The following is a 22,075-nucleotide window of genomic DNA, read 5'->3' on the forward strand; positions in this document are numbered from 1 at the left end:
ATTAGAAAGCCTGCTAGAGCAGAAAATCAGTAGACCTTTTAATAGACTTTATGCAAGATGTTTACATTTAGTAAAGTGACTGCTGGATACCTTGTGGGGAGTATAGAGCTCGGAAGGTTTTGCATAGCTAGACAGATATTCTATTCACTCCTTGCGTGATTTTACGTCTAATTTATATGACAAAAGTGAGAACTTTATAACATCGTTGACACATAAGTTAAAGAGTGTTGATCAGAGAAAACCCCATCCCTTCATAGAGATGGGGGTTATGGCAGGTTTGAAAGAATCTTTGAAGGATTAACATTATAAGATCTTGATTCATATAATAAAAGTTGATGGGGTGTTCCTCAGAATTAATTTTTGCAAAAAGGAAAAATAAAAAAAAGTTGCAAAATTTATTATCTCTTTGAAATTTGAAAAAGAAAGAAAAGTTAAAAAAAAAGAAATTAAATTAAATATGTAAAATAACACTGAGGCTCATATAATTTGTTTTCATTTGAAATGAAAAAAAAAACGAAGTTTTGACAATGCTTTAATTATTTCTTGTTCTTAATATTTTTTGGAATGCCCTCTTTAAAGATAATATTGACTAAAAACATTGCATCAGATGCTGTTATCACTCAAAGCTTTATTTTCAAAATACAATGAAATACCAAAAAAGACAGATGGATTCTATGTGCGGCCAATCAGAAATAAGTTTATTAATTCATGTTTTATAACCTTTGATAAAGAAAAAAGTTATTTGATAAGGGGAGCTTCTTATAAATGAGACATTTTAAGATTATTTTATTTGAAAGATGTACTATTTAGATAATATTACTTTTTAAAATTCTTACTTAAAATGAAGACATATTTTATATTTCTTTCCCTTTGTTTCATCGATGGGAGTATTGTACAAGCAATAATTTATGAAAAATGTGGTAAATATGCAAAGGAAATTGTTATTAATATATTTTTATTATTCTTTATTGCTTATTTAATTGCTTAGAGATATTTAATGAAAGACTATTTCTTTAGTGATATTTTTAATTTCAGAATATTTTTACTGTATTTATGTAAAAAAATGCTGCTGTGGTTTTAGTACAAAAGACTAATTATTTTTGCATATCCGTATATAAAATAAATATTTTATATTATTTATTTTATATTTCCTTTTTTTTAATTATGTTCAAGCAAGTGGAGTTATAAGTGAAAAATGTGATAATATACAATGACAATTGCTAACATTTTTATGTTTTGTTTTATGCTATATTTCTAACATTTTTATTTATTTAAAAATTATTGAACTAATAATATTTCTAATTTTAACTAATTTTCATTATATTTCAATATTAAAAGAATTTTTGCTGCTTTTTTATTACAAAAGTTAATTTTAATAAATAATATTAACAGGTTCAAAAATTTAGAGCATATAATCCTTTATATGCAGCTATTTTGCAATTGAAAAATGCATATAATTTGGACATTATTAATTTATTTATGAGTTCATGCCTTTTTTTAAAAATAATAGTTACTAAAAGTATCACATAGAAAAATTCTTACTTTTTTTCTGGTAAAAAATTAGCAGGAAATAATATATGCTAAGATGAATTTTGAATTTTTTGACGAATATTCATGCTATATTGACGAATATTCATGTAATATTTTATGGTCCAATTATTTTTTATGCGCATAACAAATAAAATTTGGCATTTATTATTATAACAGAAATATAGAGTAGAATGTTTCAAGGCAAATTCTGGCCACGAAGAAGAATGCAGCTCATATCTAGTAATTAGTTATTAGATATGCTAGATTAATTACTAGATATGTAACTAGTTACCTTATAATTAATTTTTCCCAATTTTTTTAAAAAATTTAACATTAATCTTGCGATATAAGATTTTGAAAACTTGTTCAATGTCTTTATTAAATTCTTATTTCCAGGTATTATTCGTTTGGCATTTCACCTACTATAATATTAACTATGAAAGATAATCTTATGTAAATATACGAATTAGAATGTAAAAATAAAGCAAAACTTCTTTTAAATTTTTAAAATTATAAATACAGAAGTAAAATTGCATTTATAAATGATTAAAAACTATATATATATATATATATATATATATATATATATATATATATATATATATATATATATATATATATATATATATATATATTAATTACATATATGATAGCTGCATTCCTATTGTATCCATACAGCTTTAACTGTTTTATTTACTCTTATTTCTTGTTAAAAATTTCATTTCTGATTTCCAAGCAAATTAAGAAGTCCATTATTATTTTATTTTGGAATGAATGAAAATATATAAAACTAATTTCCTCGTCTTTAATTGCATCAAACGTGATTGAATGTTTTTCTTATGTCTTTAGACCAAATTGAAGCCACATAACATTGCTAAAGAGAGATAGGCTGTTTTCGTATTAGAGGGAAATGAAAATGATAGATTTTATTAATTTCCAATACTTTCTTTCTTTCTCTCATCTTTCATTGCTTTTACAAAAAGTATTTCAAAAAACTTTCTTACCAGTAGACACTATTAATCGAGAAACCCGAAAACAGAATTAAATATGAAATGTAGCAATGATATATCAAAGATCAATAGTTATTTATCCAATCCGATCTTATCCACATTTATTTGTGCCCTCTTTTGAAATTGGTGGAAAAAGAATAAATAAAATATTAAAGTTGGGCAAAGGGAGAATTTTTTTTAATCAACAAAGTTACTTATATTTCTTTAAAAAGTATTTCTTTATTTCAAAATCAGTTATCATTAAAAAAAAGTTTATCCATTAAAAAAATAATTTGTGTGCAAAAGCTTTTTCTGTCACAAAACAAGGATATTTGATCCAAAATTGAATCTAGACCTATAGAGATATAAACATATCTTCTGTGTATTGCTGAAAGCGAAAAAAATCAAAACATATTACTTGCAACAAAAAATTTAATTAAAATTTCCGTAAGATTAGAAAATTCTGAGTTTAATTATTGTCATCAATTTTTCGATATTTTATTCTTTGTAATCTTCACTTTTGATTATCAACATTTTTTTGCACATTATAGGAATTTGGATGAAAGTAGAGCGATTTTCGATACAAACATATTTCGAACATCAAGAGACTTAGCCATTTTTTATTATAATCAACAGATCAAAAATTGCATATCATCAGCCATTAGACACGGAATCTAATAGCTTAAATAAATTAGAAAATACTAATTTTTTATGTTTAACCAATACGAACTAAATAGATACAGCACAGATTCAAAAAGAAGAAAAAGTACTTAAAAATAAACAACAGCTTTGCGAACTTCGATATCATATTTTTCAGAACGAAACCATTATTCATACAAGTAATATTAAAAAAAAAAAAACTCTATTTATAAAAGAAATATCGGTATTACTGACCGTACGATCTCAAATAATTTATGCAGAAAATAATTTAATTAAAATATTAACAAAACATTATCATTGATTTGCATACGATTGGAAAAAAAACCCCAAACGATTCTAAATTACATTTTTCTCGAGTGATATTGAAATTAAAAAAAAAAAAAAACTAATCAGAAAATAGTTTGGTCTAAAAAAGAAATTCAGTTATTTTTATTTTCAATTTACTTTCCTATTTCAAATATTTTCCTCGCAGTAGGCAATAATCAGTTAAAAAGTAAGGAGCCTGTTTAGATAAGATTATCTATTCTAATATTAATTATAGATAATATTACCTATTAATTTACATTCAGCCAATTATAGGACGGCAAGTAGGCAGCGCATGCGTAGAAAAGTACTAATTTATGTTTGCCAAAACTTCATAAGAAAGATTCAGGCATTCCATGCTTGGTTATAAATTTCCATTTTGCTGTCTCTGAATTTTTTTTTCTCACTGCGTATGGTAGTAAGAGTATATATATTTACACAAAGAAACATAGTAAAATAAAAAATAAAAAAAAGGTCAACATACTTAAATTTGAAAAACTATAGAAATGTCAAATAAAATGAACAACACACACACACACACACACACACACACACACACACACACACACACACACACACACACACACACACACACACACACACACACACACACACACACACACACACACACACACACACACACACACAAATTCTTATCAGAAAAAGCAAAGAGCAAAAAATGGTTGCATTTATGTATGATAAGTGATCAATTTTTTCTCGCCAAAAAACCCCCGTCAAATTCTACAAACGTATGCGCAGTAAGAAAGAATACAATACAGCGGGACAATTACTTGCCATCGACCTAACAGCATTTTTCTGCCTTTCTACGCACGCGCTGACTACTTGCCGTCTTATAACTGGCCGAGTGTAAACCCGACATAACAAGTTATCTATTAAGAAAGTGATTAAACTAGAGTCGTATTTTTATACCATTTGCAAATTCCTGACTACTATCACATGAAAGTGACCAAATTCATCTAATTACTTTTAACTAGGAATCATGCTTTATTTGATTTGATCGTTATTGATAGCATTATTAAAATGTTTTTATAGCATAGATAGTGACATAAGGAATTTTTTTCTTTTACAGGATAACATTTTACATCCTATTTAGTTTTTTTTTTTTTTTTTTTTGACTTTGTCGTCTTTTACAGCCAATAGTTCAAGTTTCATTTTTTTTTTATTTCGGTGTAATTTATGAGTTATCATATTCAAAAAAGATTCTTCGATGCGTTTTAACAATAAATAAGTAATCATAAACAAGTAATCATAGTAAACAAGTATATATAATTTTTTCATTAACAGCTCAAATCAATATTTTTTCTGTGTAGCTTGTTGTGCTGTGAGTTTTTGTGTTATATAAAGCAACACGTATAATAACAAGTCCGGTTATTATATAATTTATATTTGATTTAGCTTGTTTTCTGCTTGTAAAGACAGAATTTTGAAATTGATTTTTTTCACTCATTTACATAAGGATTATTGCTTTGAAATTTTGTTATATTAGCGTATTTTTGGCGGGAATTTATCATTTTAATATTTTTGAATATAGTTATATTTTAAGCAATTAATTTAATTTAATTTCTATTCCCCATGAAGCGTAGTAGTTTTGAGGAAAAAAATTGATTCAAAGATTTTATAATATTCGCAACACAGAATTATAAATCGAAGATTAAAAAGCAGAGATCAATTAAAATAATGCAGATTTTATTTCTTAGAACACTATTAAAAGAGTCTTTTGAAAAATTGTTCTTCTTATTTTTAAACAAAAAATAGCTTATATTAAAGAAAAAAAATTTAAAGAGAATTGAATTGAAAAAGATACGAAAACAAGAAAGATCTTTTGCAAAAAGATTCATTAGATTTATTTATTAAAAAAATTTTTCATTTTAAAAATTCTTCTTTTTAGAAACATTGGAAATCATCATGCCTTAATGAACAATAATCATAAATAAGTTTGATTGAAAAGGGATAAATATAAAAGGCAATATTAAAGTACTTTTGTCACTTTTAATATAATAATATATTAAAATATTATCTGAAAATCGTTGAATCTGATTAAAATTTAAGTAAAATTGTTTAGAAGGCAAATAGTTGTATCTAGAACTTGTGAATATTTCAAGGTAATTACAACTTGGATAAATAGGTACTCACTAAGAAGTGCTCCCAAAATTTTATTTATATTTTTAATTAGAAATTGATCAAAAATTTAAAACTTGTTTCCAATAATTTGAGAGTCGATAACTGCAAGAAATTCCTTTTTATAACTCTTTAAAATTCAACTCTCAAACCTTTTAGCAATATCAATTTTATCTCCATACTTTTAATGAATTTAAAAAGTATTGTTATTAAACATATTTTATAATAACAAATTTCATTGTTTTAATAATAGTTTTTATAAGCACGAGCATGGTTAATATAATTTTATGCGTTAATATTATCGCTGTTATAAAATGGATAGAAAAGTTCTAAAGATAATGCCGAGAAAGACGTATGAAGTAGGGATTGCAATACTGGACCAAAAGTTCAATACCGGTATTCGGTATTTTTTAAATCTTAATACCTGGATACCGGTTTTAATACCGGTATTAGAAATTTTAGAAAAAGAAAGAAAACACAGGTGTTTCTTTGTTTTATTTGCCAGTTTTGTTAGAGAGTGTAAATATCACAAAAAATAATTTGTAACTTATAAATTATAACAATACATAATCACAAGAAAGTAAAGAAACATCTTATTTATTTAAATCACAAAAAAGTGTAAATATCACTATTCAGTCTGGGGTACTATTACAACTTTTTGAAATGTGATCTTAAAAAACATAATGCATCAATTGTACTGTAATTAAGCCTGAAAAGTAATTTTGTGTAAAAATGACCAGCTGTCGAAAACGCTCTTTCGGCGTCTACGCTAGTTGGTGGTACTGTTAGCAATACGCAATATACTTTTTCCGAAGTATTTACCTCTAAATCCCTCATCTTCAAATAAATCGATTTCTCGTCGGATGGTTTTGGATATAGCTGATTTCTGAATTGTATTTTGGTTCGTTGAAATTTTTTCTTTTATCTCTAATTTTAATTTTTGTTCAAGAGACAATTCCTTTTCACTATCGACTGTAGTGACATCATAATCTTCGATAATTGAACTGAATTCTTCTGAATGTGGATAGGGTTGTGGGTAAAAAATTTTAAGAAAATTTACTCTAAATTTAATCAGATTTGAATTGGTTATTTTCTTTCTTCTTTTTCATTTTCATTTTTAAAATCATTATAATTATATAAATACCGTAAGACATTTTCTATTTCGGTATGCCTTTCTTCTGTGCGATTTTTTCAATGTAATATATAATTCTTCAGATAGTGATGTGTGCTGTTCTTTCAGTGACTGCAACTTGAAATTTATTGTTGCATTAGCTGTTAATAAATTAGAATCTCTCCGACACAATGCCTCAATGTCAGTTTTATTGGAAGTAGAGCTGATATAGTTCTGGATATTAAGTCGAATTCACTATCTGAAAAGTTAATTTACAGGTTTAAGTCGATTATTGCTTTTTGGATTGGACTTCTCAGTTTCAAAAATCGTTCCATCAATAGGAGTAAACTATTCCAACGTGTTTTAGAATCTAATATTAACATATATTCCGTTTTATTTTCAATTATTATATATTTTAGTAAAATATCCTTTTTATAGGGAAACGTTTAAATATCTTAACAATTTTTCGAACTTTATAAATTATAGGAAGCAATTCTTGATAGGTTAATATTTCATCCTCATTAGCAATATCTTCTTCAACAATTACATTGCCATTATCTTCATTGTCAATATCACTCTCACTCTTACTCTTTTCAAAGTTGGAATCCGAAATTTCTATATCCACAGTATTTGGATTATTCAGTTCTTTATTTTTTTTTTGGTATAATACATCTATTACTCCTAATTGAATTCCATGTGCATAGCACAACTGCTGATTTGCACCAATCAACTTTCCAACTTTTTTCATAACTGTTGCTCCATCAGTCGTTAAGGATACAATATTTTCTTTCAGAGATAATCCATGTTTCGATAATTTAGATTTAAGCAATTAATTAATCCATTAATTAGCTAATTAATTTCGCCCGTTTTGGAGACATAAAAACAAAAACGCATACTATTTTGCTATGTTCGCGATACCTGAACATATAGTGGAGTCAATTTTAAAAATGTCTAGTAAATACCGAAAAACCGGTATTTAAACTTGTGAATACCGGTATTACAAAATTGTACAAATGGCTCAAAATAACGGTATTCGGTATACCGGTATTGCAATCCCTAGTATGAAGTCTAAAATATTATCATTATATAATATTATGAGCTAGAGAGATTTTGATGTTTAAAATTTTCTTTATTTTGTTCATAACCAACTTTTAACCATCATTATCAAAATGAAATTCAGAAACTGTAATAATTTTATTTCACGATATATCAAATTTGATCGCGTTTTAAATGTATGAGGGCTGTTTTTTTCAACTGATAGACTATAAAAAGCCAAAAGCAGAGAGTGAAGTGAATTTTTTTAATTAAAAATAATGAAAAAATATAGTGATTTGTTGTCATAATCACCGTGAAGATTCAAGCATCTGTCATATAGGTAGACCAGATATGTAGGATGGGCCTTGGCTTATTAAGACTCCTGATTAGATTAATTCTTTGAATTTTCATTTACGAAAAGATTATAGAGGAATATTAAAGTCAGAAATTTCGGTATGTTGATCCGCCATTTCTTTGCTCGATGTCCCAGCATTCTATCTCCGTTTCTTTAGAGCTACCTAATTCATTCATTGAATAGAATCTTCTATTGCGACCTACTTGTGTCTTTATTTTCCATATACGAGAACGTGGCTTAGAGTCGAATGATTTTTACTTCTTCTCTGATTTGAAGAATCGGCAAAGGGACGTACCTCCTAGACAAATCAGAAACTTCAATAGAATGTTGAGGCCCATCTCACATCACTGGTCGCAACATTTTTTGAAAAGCGACCTGAAACCTCCTCCATTGATAAAAAGCCAAAATACCAAAAATCTTCGAGATGATTCCAACAAATAGCTACCATGTTTGAACACAATTTTAGTAATAAATTCATTTATTCTTGTTTCTTTTATATGGTTCATCAGAGATCTTTGTATTAATCACTTTTCAGGTTCAGAAAAACAAATCATTAACGTTAGAAAACTGAAAATCACCCCATATCCTGTTCGCTTGAGTGAAAATTATGCCAAGGTTTCATTCGATTTGCAAGTGAAAGAAGAAATACCAACTGCTTCTAGAGTCCATTTAAGAGCTTGGAAGATCAAACGTATATTTTTTATTGACGTGCGACTCCCAGCTCCATGCATGCTTCCCATTGGATGGTAAGATCTTTCGCTTCCCTTGGATTCTTGTTTTTTATTTTATTTAATAACTATTCGTTTTCTGCTAAAAGTTGTTTACCAACCAAATTAATAGAAATAATCTAATCATTTCAACCAAAATTGATAAGTTATATCTTTTCAAAATAAAAAAGGTATTTTCAAATAAATTGGAACAACAAACATATAGAATTTTGATTGGTTAGAAATACCAGTAAATTGAGGAAATTGGTCTAGTTGTTAGCGCTGGGGAAGTCTATCAGAGTTTCATTTTTTCTTAGCTCACGAAACACACTGTTAATAGGGTAGCAAGTACGTAGCACCGGACGTTGGGTAGCAGGCAGCCATCAATGATGTATTTAGGTGTCAATAATTTTCATATTAAATAATAAATTTCGAAATTCTTCAATAATGGCGGATGTAGCGGTCATAAAATTTCGAAACCTTGAGAGTGGATGTGGTTGAGGAACTCTTTTTTCCCATACAGAACTTACAGTAGTTTTTTCGAAACTTTTCTTGAAAATGGAGAATTATTGACTCTTGATGATATATAAAGCAGTTATAAGCTTTTATGTGAAACAAAAATTGGAGAAATCAGGCCAGTGTTAAGAGATGATTTTTCTAATTCCCAATTTCCTCCGAAATGCACATTTCCATCTTCCGAGCTATACATGTTCCAAAATGGGGAGCCATAAGTCAGATGATCTGGACTATATAGCGCTAACACTCCCATATTCATCTTTGTTATTATTAGAGATTAATAGAAATTGTATTTAAAATGATTTATTTGGAAGCTGAGCTAATAACATTCTCTTAATCGACTTGCCGGCAACCCCCTCTTGGTTCAACGCTTCTAGGTCTGTTTAGTAAATATCAACTACTATCGTATTCATTTTCTAGTGAAAAATGCAGAGATTATAAAATATGCACGTTTTAAAAATTAGTGATTTTGAACTGAATTAAATATTACGAATTTTCAAGCATTTACACATTTTAAAGTATTCTTTACCATAGGATTATATATAAATACTCTGAAAAAGTATTACTGGACGCCATATAATGTGTTTACAGTTAATATCATCATTCCGTTTATATTATCAAAATCCTCTGATTCGGATCTGACTTATTCAAATGTATATAAACATATTTGTTTAGCGTGATCACTATACCATTTAATGCTATCAGATATGAAATAGATAAAAGTTTGACTTTTTGAATTTAACCAGTATTAGCTACTGACGTTCTTGGAATTTTGTTCCATTCATAAGGAAAAATCTGGGAACCATTTTTCACCAGGAGATGGGGTTCACATTGAATGCATAATTTAAAATAGCTCTTTCTTTTACTAAGAAAAGATTATTTAATCAAATTTGGCTGCCATAGCTAAATTAATATGACTAATATGATGTTGGAATAGCACTTCAAAATGATTTCAATCTAGCCTATATATTTCTAGGTTAGTCTGCACGTTTAAAATAATTGACAGAATGAAAGAATGCTAATCTTCCATTTTCAACTACTAACCCGATTTCAACAATTTTTATTTCATGTGGAAGTTCATGCCCCTTAGAAATGAGATCGATGGTCGTCCATCTACCACCGCCATCTAATTTAGATAAAGAGATCTCAAAACCGCTATTTCATCGTGCGTTCTCTATAAAAATATAATCTTAGCAGTATTGTCTTAACCTTATTCACTCTACCGATTTTGCCACCTGTTCTTTCATTTCAAAATCATAACGTCTAGATACGTTATCATTGATAATCTCGCTGTCTTCCACCTTCCTTCATAAAATAAAATTTTGGACAGTCCACAACAATTGAACCTATTTATATTCACACTTTGCTTATATAGCTAATTAATCAACTTTCCTCCACCTTTCATTTTTGAGAGAAATGTCAAAAACACTATGTCATCGTGCATTCTCTTCAAAAAATATAACGACAGAATTCCCCAGCATCAATTACTGTACCTCTTTCGCCAATTTTTATTTAATATGACAACTTACGACTTAATATGTTATTAATGGTTACTGGTCTTCCATCGCTCTAAAGGTACGAGAGACATTGCGAAAAAAATTTGCTGTAAATCCCCTCCCCCCATCTTAACACCCGTACCAATTTTGTCGTCTATTTTCAGGCACTTCTATCCAATCAGAATACTTTATATTTGTTGTGCAAGCATAATTTAAAAAAAAGATAATTTATTTGATGTGATAAGATATAGTTTATCAAAGTTGATTGAGAGAATTAAATTAATGTCCTTTATATGGGGGATGGATAACTCCTATTTATACTTATATAATATTAATATTTTATTTATTATTGGTAAAAAACGATATGAATGCTTATTGATTCCTTTTTCTCTTTTTAGCGATGTCGAGCACTGCAAATTTTTTAAGCATTTTAACCCCCCGTTCTCTTGTCCAGTCAAGGCACAAGTTATAAAAAGCGATAACCTTTCTATTGAGATGCCAGAATTAGGAGGATTTGTCAAATGGTTTGCATCGGTAAGAATCTTTAATCGATTTCAAAAATTATTATGAAACGAGTGATTCGATAGGATAGTTTTTAATGAAATAATTGCTTGCTGTTTTGTGTGAAAAGCGTTGGTCATATCATGGAAAATATTCCATTCAGCAAACGGGTAAGACGAAGGCGTATTCTTTTCCGCTGACCTTTTTACTTTCTTGTATAAATAATATAGAGAATGTCTATTATCATCAAAAAATTCGAATTCGAGATTTTGACGAATTTCCACGTTTTAGATCTTCTTGAGTTCGAAAGACAAATTTTTGGAAAATATCGAGTTCTGTATCTGTCTGTGATAAAGATAACTCAAAAACGCTTTGAACTGGATAGTTGAATTTTAATACGCCAAATTTGAAAATTTCTATCAAATTTTGAATGAAACCTATTCAGAAGAAGCTCGGTTGTCGGGCTGTGAGAATGTAAATTAATACAATAACTACAAAATGTAGAGAAGTAGAGCGATAAGATTCGGTACACAGATTTAACATCTATAATGTAGACACTTTTCAAAATTTGAGACAAATCCACCAACCGGTTGACTGTCTGTCAGGTTATACTTTCAGAAACATGTAAACGCGATAATTCAAAAACCCAATGACTTAAATATATCAAATTAAGTTTGGGAATTTCGAACTACAAGTGCAGTTTTGTGTGAAATCTTAGTTTCAATCGATTGAGAAAACACGTGCCTAAAACACTCTTACGATTTTGTATATTATTAGTCGCATGCCAGGACTTAATCGCTAAAAAAGCAGCTAAGAATCACGTGATAGATTTAGTAAAAATGCTAAATTTAAGCCAATAGTTATTTCGTAAATATTGTGCGATAATGCCTTTGCATGACACGTTTATTAGGCAGCTCGCGAGAAAGTTTTGAGGAAACTACTGCAGCTGATTTCCAATCGTGATAAAAATATTTGTTCTCAAATTGATTTCTATCATAATATCATTGCCATATTTCTTTCGATGAAAATTAACTCAAAATAACTCATTCCTTATATATATTTTCCATAAATGTTTTTTTATTTGTATTTCATTCCGTCATGAAGCATTTGGATTTCCTGATTTTCATTGGAATCTTTACTAAGGACACTGTCTTATATGTTTATGATTTTTTTCTTATAGTCATGAATTTAACATTCTTTTCGGTACTTGATTCGTTATAGTTCTTAATACTAATTTTAAAGAGTACCTTTTTTTCATTTTAGGGACGTTTCCAAGTCGAAATGAAAATAATTGGTCCGAATTCAGAACAGCTATCATGCTATTCAGTGCAAGGAGAAGCAAAAGCTTTATTGTCAATGTTACGCCCTTTTTTTGTTTGAGAAAATCTGTTATTAAAATATTTGCATTGGCATTGTAAATTTTGTTCATTTGTAGTTCAATAAAAAAAAATTAAAAAAAGAACAACAACAATGACTCAAATATTTTTTCTATGACTAAATGTTCGGACTGAAATTTAGCGTATGAAACTAATCTTTACTGAAGAAATTAAAACTTTTAATGCTGTTTGATATTTTCGTAGCTAAATTGCAGCCGTGTAACAGTGTGATTCAGTATATATTGTTACAAATCTGTAATTTTGCTACCAGGCACGAATAGTGTCATCGTGTGAAAAGCCGTTGTAAGATCTGTCCTGTGCGTGCTGAGCGGGTGCCACGTCAATGACCTCAGAGCCTCGCGACCATTTGGCGAGTTTGGCGACTAAGTTGATAATACTGGAAAGTTCGAGAACTTTCACGATCCATCCAGTAAGAACCGAGATACACCCAGATACGTCCTGATTGGTCTGGAAGATTCTAGCCCCGCCTCCCGGAACTATAAAGACAGGCACTCTGAAGCTGCAGTGAAGTCGTGTGTGAGAGTAGTGGGAGTCACCGGCAAGTAACAGGACGAGAGGATTAGACAGAAAGCAAGCTGCTGAACTAGCGATTAAATGCGCTGCGTTATGACGATTGATTGGTGATAATTGTAGAAAAATTTTGTAACAATATTTAGCTAAAATATTTTAGTATTATTCTTTACTCTAACTCGAATGTGTAGTTCGTGTAATGGTGTAATAAATCCTAATTGCTATTGATATACTTTTCTTATTTTAAAAACATAAATGAAAGTTGCTATTTGCCTGTTCATGAGAAAAATAAGAAACTCGTGTGATTTTGATTGCGAAATGATTGTGTGCTCTAGATTCCCGCTTTTCATGTTTTTGACAAATGCTAATACATTTAAATTTTCTTGTATAATTGCGCTTAAAGTCTTCATAGACGAACAGTAGAATCAAAACGTTTTGATAAAAATGAGGAAAAGAGGAACGAAATAATCTGTGAATGAAATTGGTATTCATTTTATTAACTACAGAAGAGCAACAAAATCATAAACAATAATGGAATATAATTCAGCATCATTGAAAAGCATATTTCACAGATATTACCATGAATACGTTTTAATAGCTACGACCAATAAGAGCTCCCTTGAAATAAATCACATTTTACTGGGCACTTGATAGATTGTTCGGTACTTATTAATTAGCGGTGAAAGAGTCCAAACTCGCCAAATGTAGCACCAAAACCAAATTGGCATTGCAACCCTATCAGCGCTCTTCTAACTTACGAAAAGAAAACAAGCAACTTTTTACGCTGTTTATACAAAATTTTCAGGAAGAAAATCTTATTTGTTACTACACGAGAACATGATGTTATTTTGGTTTTGGTTTTTGAAGCCTCAAAGTGCACGGCCAAAAATTGGTGATTTATCGCTTTTGTGGCATTAATTTTTCTTTTTTTAATTTCCAAATTTGACCGAAATATGTAATATTGATATAAAGAATACACATCAAATTTTCATTCATGCAGATAATTTTTGTTTCTGAGCTATGGTAATTGCAAATAGAAGGACGGAAATTATTCAAAAAATTATTTTTTTCCCGAACTAACAAAAATTCAAAACTTTCGGATTGAATTTTTCTAACATTGCATTATTTTCTCTTTTCGTAATCTATTCAAGAGATTATAAAAAAATGAGAACTTGTCATAAAAAAACTATCATATCTAATAAAATTAAAAATACACACCAATCAGAGGCCTGCAACCATGCATGGTGTAATTTAAAATAATATCAACAATGATAAAATCTGAAAAAGACTTTATTTTATCTTACTTTCGATTTAGCAAATAATTTAAGTCTGCGTATTTGCTGAAGTGTTGTTAGAGAGATAATTTCGGGTAAAGCACTTTTATCAACTATTGTTGAAGTCTCTATGACTTCCAAGTATCTTGTTATTGGCTGATATATCAGATAATTCTAACTTGCCAATCAGGAAATGCTTGGGAAGCAAAAGAGTTTGACCGTTTGATTGTAATTGACAGTATTGTTCTCCATACATATAAATAAATCTTTTTGATAGGAGTGCATTAGAAAAGGATTTTCTTATTCTTAATTAATACCTATAACAGTATTTTTTTAAAATAAAAAAACCTTAATAATGAAGACTTTATTCTTTGCCTGCTTTTGCTTGATCATCTGCAGTTATGTACAAGCAATTGATTACGTCAAGTGTGGTAAGTATGCACATTTATTATTTTTATATCAACCCTTAAGAATAGTATTTTGTCTCATCAGGTTGAGTTAAGAGTATTATACTTTACTCCTCTTGCTTTTCCTATTTATGGAGACAAAAAGTATTTTGATTCTATATCTTTTAATTCTGTCAATACCCTAATGTTCAAAAACAAATAAATATTGTATATCAGAAAATTTAATTAAAACTGGACAGTTTTTTAGGAATTTGTTTGAAATTTAAGACATTTTCCTTAAAATATTTTTTGGCCAAACAAATATGGTGTAATTTTAAAATAGAATATCCTATTTAAAGTTTTGAATCTGCCTAAAAAATTTCCGTACCATATTTGTATTTATAAAAGGATGGATGTGTCTGTGTCAGCATTGTACAGGACAGATCATTAGACCGAAAGCAAATCTAATTCGCCACAAGTATGCTTTAAAAGATGAGAATGTGCACATCGAAATAACTTTTTTGGAAATTTTAAATAATATATATTAAAGTGAACTCTGATGTTTTCCCTTGTAACTTCCAAAAATATTATTACAGAAAAAATTTATTTTTTACATCATTTTAAAATTGAAAAGATTATCTTTTTAATGATACCAATTTAATTACTGCGCAATTTGTTTCCTCAGTTTGGCAATATTTAAAAAAAATATTTTTGGTCAAAATTTAACAATATATTTCGATATTGTAATGGAATTCGACTCGTTTTCGTCTTTTCATCAAATATTTAATCGCATTATTGAAAGCTAAGAAAGAAGGATTAGTTAATTATTTACCAGTTTATTTCAGAAATCAGAAAGTGAAAAAACAACATGGAATTCGAAATTGATTTAAATTTTTAATAATACTATTGTATGGGATTCAGCTTCGCTTGGTCAACTCTTCTTTTGATCTGAAATTTCACAAACATCAAATTATGCATCGAGAGATTTAGTTAAAATTAGTCACTGTTCATACATCAGAAGAACAAACTAGTGGATAAAATGGGCTTTAAAAATTGTAATGTCTTGATCTAGACTGATCAAATAACGAAGCAGAATTTCCAGACAATTCTTTATTTTACAGCCCTATATATGCAAAAGAACAACTTGTTCTAATCTTGGTTAAATAAATAGTTATTTACACCTGTAGTAGGAGACACAACAGTCAAAGTCGAAGGTTTATCTTGAAACTCAGTTGGTTCTCATACTCCGAACTCATGGGCGTAGTCCAACAGTCTGCCTGCAATTCGTTTCTTCTCCTCTCTCTAAAAAAAAAATCTCCACACTTTATTTCGGCGACAATCTCCACCTCTTAATTTACATTGGTCATTTGAGCTCTCTTTCGACCAATCGGGGTTCAGCAATATGCTCTCTCAGTGGCACCAGTCGGTCGTGGGAAGGTCCTTTGTGTGATGCACCTTTCATAACTGATTATTCTGGAACACGGAGTTATCATAGTCCTTTCACAATGAGAAACATTTAGCATCCAGATGTTTGGACACCCCTTTCTCTTTGAAGGTACTATCAATATCTCTTGGACGGGGAATTCCACATGTGGTCTTTCACTGTAGTCGCTAATGAACAGATGCGAGACCACCCAGGTGAAAAGATCCACCATCTGGCTATCTCGAGGAGTTTAGTAAGTAACAGCAACGACACAGCTGGCTGTAAATGTTTTACTGGGAAATGGGGAATGTTACAAAATTATTATTATTTTTTTTTATTTTCCACTTGTTAAAATTTTAGCAATTTCCGTTATATTTTTAAGATGGAAGATATCGTGAAAAACACTTTATAAAACTAATATTTTAGGAAGTTGAAAATGAAATACTTTTTTAAGAGATTAACATCCATGAAATACAACTGAAGAAGAATTTTAGAGCTTAGGAATAAAATTTTGGAAAGACTAAAATCAATAGCAATATATTTTTGGCTAAAATTGGAGACGAAATACACAGCATAGTTAATCGAAAATTTAGTATTTATTCGGAAAGTATTCTATTTATCTTGTTATAAATAGGCAAGGAAAGTTTTTCCAAATGTTCTTGAAAAAAAGGAACTATCTCCCTCGAAATATAATAACTTTTAACCGGTTACTTCGATCCAAAAAATCTGAATGACCGGACCACTGCGACAGCAACACTGGCAATAATTGTGATTGAGTCCTAAGGGCCATCACCGGCCACAGCACAACCCGTCCCGTGGAAAGTACGTCTCGTCATTGATAGGAGTAGCCGACCCCCACCATTTATGTACCCACCAGGATGGCGAGAACCAACCACTATGCCGGAGGCTTCTCATTCTCGTTTCGAGGTGCCTTTTACGATGGAACTTGAAATGTAATAAAGAAATATTTATCTTGGAAAAGAAATATTTATAATTGTAACAATTATAAAAAAGAAATATTTAATAAATATTTATTTTGGAAAAGAAATATTTATGATTATAACAATTATAAGAAAGGAATATTTAACAAATATTTATCTTGGAAAATAAACGACGACAAAATAACGCGCTGCATCCTGTATATATATCTTACAAATAAATATTGTACAAATTGGGAAGAAGTCAAGTTAAATAAAAGTGTGTAGAAATCATTCACTTTATTTAATTTGTCCAAACTATTTTCATTTATAATTAAATATCTTATGATGAAGATTTCTTAACTCTTTCTTTATATCGTGACCGGAAAGTTGTATAAATAATATAAAATAATACATTAACTTAAGGGAAATTTTTCTCCAATATTAGGTTCAGGGAAACAGATTCTAAACCTCAAGGAACTTAGAATAAATCCGGATCCCATACGTCTGAGTGGAAAGAATGCCCTTATCTCAATTGATGCCGCCCTTAATGAGGAGATACCGGCGGGAGCTAAAATTCACATCAAGGCCTGGAAAGTCAAGAAAATTTTTGCCTGGGATATTTACCTCAAAGCTCCCTGCTTGCTTGCAATTGGATGGTAAGTTTCTTCATATCTCATTAGCTCTATAGCAATTCATGATAATTATGCCTATATGAATGTGTCGAAGTGCCTTGACACAAGTTAACAAGAAGTTATTTCTCGTGAATGGTATTCGAATTTGTTAACAAAAAATGTCTGAGAGCAAAAATTTTAAATTTTCTTTTTTTTCCCTAGTGATGTCGAACATTGCAAGTTTTTTAAATACTTCAGTGGCGAGAATATGTGTCCGGTGAAGCCCCAGAGCTTCCGAGGAGAAGCCATTGAAATTGAGATGCCCGAACTGGGAAGTTTCGTCAAATGGTTTGCATCGGTAAGTTTGTGAAGCAATGAATATTCTTATTATGCAAATAACTATGCAAATATATAAAATTAAATGTCCATTTGTTTGAACTTTATGCAATCACACATCTCTTGATGGGATCGTACGAAATTAGGCACATGCTCCTTAGCTCCTACAAGAATTAACTGCGCAATTAAAAGTTAGTTACATTCCCCTAAATGATTCAGTTGAAATGGAGGGGGGTAAAATGATTTTATTTTTTTCCCTTTCATATATTCGGAACATATCACTGCACAAAAATAAATTTTGCACCCTCTTAAAATTAAAAAAAAACAAAAAAAACAGCATTTTAATGACATAAATGTTATTTCTGTGCAGCTATTTCTTTAAGTTTAATCAATTTTTCAGAATTAATTTAACTATTTAAGGCAATTTCAATTTTTATTGTTGTTATATTAAGTTTATATATAATTTCAAAGCGGTGAGATTACAGCGTCATTTATCTGAAACCTTTTACTATTATTCTAAAGAGAATTGAGCGTTTTAAAATGTTTAAGAGGTTGAATATATTAATTCAAGAACAATTGACATAAAATTATAAGTATTTATTTTTGTTTATATATACAACAAATAAACATATGCACAGACCTGAGTACAATGGCTAATATCGAATATAGAAAAATTTCATTTGTGTTTATTTGCAGCTAAAATTCTATGCAATGATATCTTTGTCAAATACTCATTTCTGTACTTGTATGCTCCAAAAATCAGTCCTTTCTGTCTTTGAATTATTTTATTCGAGTTTCGAAATATTTCAAGAACACAGGAAGACGCGGATCCAACATGTCAAAATTTAAGTTATAACTGTCGATTTATTTTGTTCCTATTAAATTGATCATTTACCGATTCAAACTTAAATAGCTTTATTTCTTTTCTAGACAGGCTGAATTACTCATAGGGTAAAGTAGATATTCGGCGGAACTTTTTCTTTTTAGTGATAACAGAGACCTTAAGTCGCCCCAATTTTCATTTCGATATACCGTCGCCACTAAAGGAAAAGTAAATAAATAAAGAGGAAAAAAAGCATTAAGCAGTGGAATTTTTCCTTCGACTTTTTTGAATACTTTTCAACTATGGCGGGATTCGGACCTAACATAGTTTTCTATATTCGATTAAGTCATACTTCTCTCTAATTGATCCAAGATCGTTTCAGTTAAAAGAAGATTCAAACATTGCTCACTTTATCATGTGTCCTTGATTCAAAGAAGTAATGAGATATGTAGATGAAGTTGGATTTGATATATTGTATGTTCTTTTCAACATTGATATACATTTCCATTTTATTTTTGCTACATTTTAAAGTAGAATAAAGGTGATTCGGCTTTATTTAATACACTACAGATTAAGCGCCTCCCACTACCATACGCCCTATTTCTTACCTTATGTAAAACGAAATTGCCCGTAAAGTGCTTTGGAATTATTTTGAATCACATTGTATAGTTTTTTTAACCGCAACGCTTACAATGACTCACCTTACTTGCCTATGATGGTGCAGAATTTTATGCATTTAAATAGGCTTTAAGGGAAAGTATTTAGAAATTTAGAAAGCAAAAATATCTTAGAAAGGCTTTAGTATCTCAATTGCCCCTTATGTTATTATAAGGGATGAGATGACAATAAATGTCTCAAATAGAATGTGTTATCTAATACGGAAAAGTAAATTCGTAGATCAAAGGGTTACAGTCCTGCTGACAGATTACTTAAAAATACAGTACATTGTCCCCCTATTTAAACATGCTTTTCAAAAACTTATCAACAAAATTATCCCTCTGTGTAATGGTTTGAATCACATCATAAACCATTTAAATTTTGAATATGTTACGACGAATTTAAAATTATTGACTTTATAATATTTTGCAGGTTATTTTTTAATATTAAACATAACTTTTTCTGTTTCTAGGGGCGTTTCTGGATCGAAGTGCAAATAATTGGTCGAAATTCAGAGCAACTCTCATGCTATTCAATTAAAGGAGAAGCAAAAGCCCTGTTTGCGCCTTTGAAACCAAATAGTATGTCTCAGAAGATAGAAAAACAAATATCTGAATAGAAAATATACTACTAAAATATTTGCGTTGTATCTTTTGTAAAATTTTGTTAATAAATATAAAAACAATTTTAATATTCAATGAATGAACAGCTTGATTTTATTATAGTATTGATTATTGATATTCCTGGAGAACATAAAATTTATTTACCGCTTAATTTTTCAATTAAATTAATTTCGAAATACAAGTATAATGAAATGTTGAACTGATTGAAATAAGATTAAATGGAGTTGTAATTTTCTTATTGAAAGAAAAGAGACTTCAACCTTTGCTGTTTGCTATTCGCTGAATTTACACTCTTTTCATTTTGTGCATAAATATATATAAAAAAAAATTGCTATTTTACCTAAAAAAGAAAATACCTCGATTTTCTTAAAGAATTTTTTTATCCTGATATTTCTTGGGCCCCATATAGCTTTTTTCTATGATTTATTTTGTGAGAGTTTGGTTTTGTATATATAAAAACATTAAAAACGTCCCAACTTTAATTTGCTCTTAGAATATAAGTCCTGTTACCAGATGAAATCAGTTTTAATAATATAATTTCTAGAAATAAATAACAAATTATTTATAACTAGAAATAAATAACAAATAACAAATTTTTTTTGCCACTGCCTCAGGAAAAAACTTTTTTCCCAGTGTCTTACTATTTATAAATATATTATAAAAGAGTTTCATGGTATAAAGGTGTGCATAATTTTTACAATTATAGTGTTGAATTACATTATACCATTACAGCCTTTCATGTACAGTGTGAGTTTTAATTAATTTTCAATTGAAAGTAATTTTCAATGTCTTACTAGATATGGGTCCTATTGTGTGCAGTAAGAAAGGATTTAATAGGTAATCATTCAACGCCACTTCATTCATTTTCAAAATATCGTAATATTTAATCGAAGATCTTATTTTAATTGTTAAAAATTGATATTTAAGTAAGGGGTAATGCCACCCTATTACTTTGGAAGAGGTCATCTGTATTCAACAATCAATATAAGCTTCATGAATGAGTTTAAAATGCGAGTTATAATATACAAATTGACCATTATTATACAAATTGACCATTATTATACAAATTGACCATTATTATACAAATTGACCCAAATCTTGTTCTGATGCATTCATAGCACAGGTAACTTTATCGACAGATATTACCTCATGCGATTTATATCATTACGTTTCGCTTAAAAGATTTGTTACGATCTTGAAGCCAGGAAAAAAACTGATAAACTTTATTAGATTGAAAATAAGCAATAATTCATTCATTTCAAGCATAAAGAAAGAAATGCTTGAGTTTATATCCGATATTTTTTTTGGACAAAATTGCGTATTTGTATTACCTTTGAAGGGTTTTATTTTGATAAGAGTGTGCATTTAAGTCCTTTACTATTTTGTTTTCAATAAATAAAATGTTTGCAATTTTATATGCAGCGACCCAAAGTTATTTCACTTCAAAGTTGCGAATTAATTATTCACAATGAATGTATTAATGCTGTCATAATAATCAGAGTTAAGAAGACGAACATTCAATATTTTTGTCAACGATAATGAGGGAACAAAATTTCACATTCTCCTCTCTAATTTCTCTTTTAAAACTGCTAAAAAACTGAAATATTCAGAAGTTTCCCGCACTACTGGCTGAACGCTGAAACAGTTTCTAAAATATGATTTTTTTAAAGAGTTTTTTTCAAGCTATTGAGTGATTTGTAAAAAATACTATTAATCATCATTGGTTCTTTAGATCTCTGATAAGTTATAAATTGTGTCCGGGCCAACTTTAAA

The 22,075-nt window shown here is 29.2% G+C and overlaps 2 protein-coding genes across 2 annotated transcripts; both read left to right on the forward strand.

The window, feature by feature from the left end:
• Window positions 1-790: 790 nt before the first annotated feature.
• Window positions 791-12,776, forward strand: LOC129969322 (uncharacterized). The gene is made up of 4 exons (XM_056083844.1): window positions 791-920; window positions 8,658-8,868; window positions 11,240-11,375; window positions 12,606-12,776. Exons 1-4 carry the CDS (start codon window positions 842-844, stop codon window positions 12,720-12,722), a joined length of 543 nt encoding a protein of 180 aa, XP_055939819.1. The 5' UTR covers window positions 791-841; the 3' UTR covers window positions 12,723-12,776.
• Window positions 12,777-14,686: 1,910 nt separating this feature from the next.
• On the forward strand, window positions 14,687-20,377 carry LOC129969704 (uncharacterized). Its single transcript, XM_056084392.1, has 4 exons — window positions 14,687-14,954; window positions 17,698-17,908; window positions 18,086-18,221; window positions 20,152-20,377. The coding sequence occupies exons 1-4, from the start codon at window positions 14,879-14,881 to the stop codon at window positions 20,296-20,298; spliced, it is 570 nt and encodes a 189-aa protein (XP_055940367.1). The 5' UTR covers window positions 14,687-14,878; the 3' UTR covers window positions 20,299-20,377.
• Window positions 20,378-22,075: the final 1,698 nt, after the last annotated feature.

This window comes from Argiope bruennichi, chromosome 5, assembly GCF_947563725.1.
Source record: "Argiope bruennichi chromosome 5, qqArgBrue1.1, whole genome shotgun sequence".
Taxonomy (NCBI): Eukaryota; Metazoa; Arthropoda; class Arachnida; order Araneae; family Araneidae; genus Argiope; species Argiope bruennichi.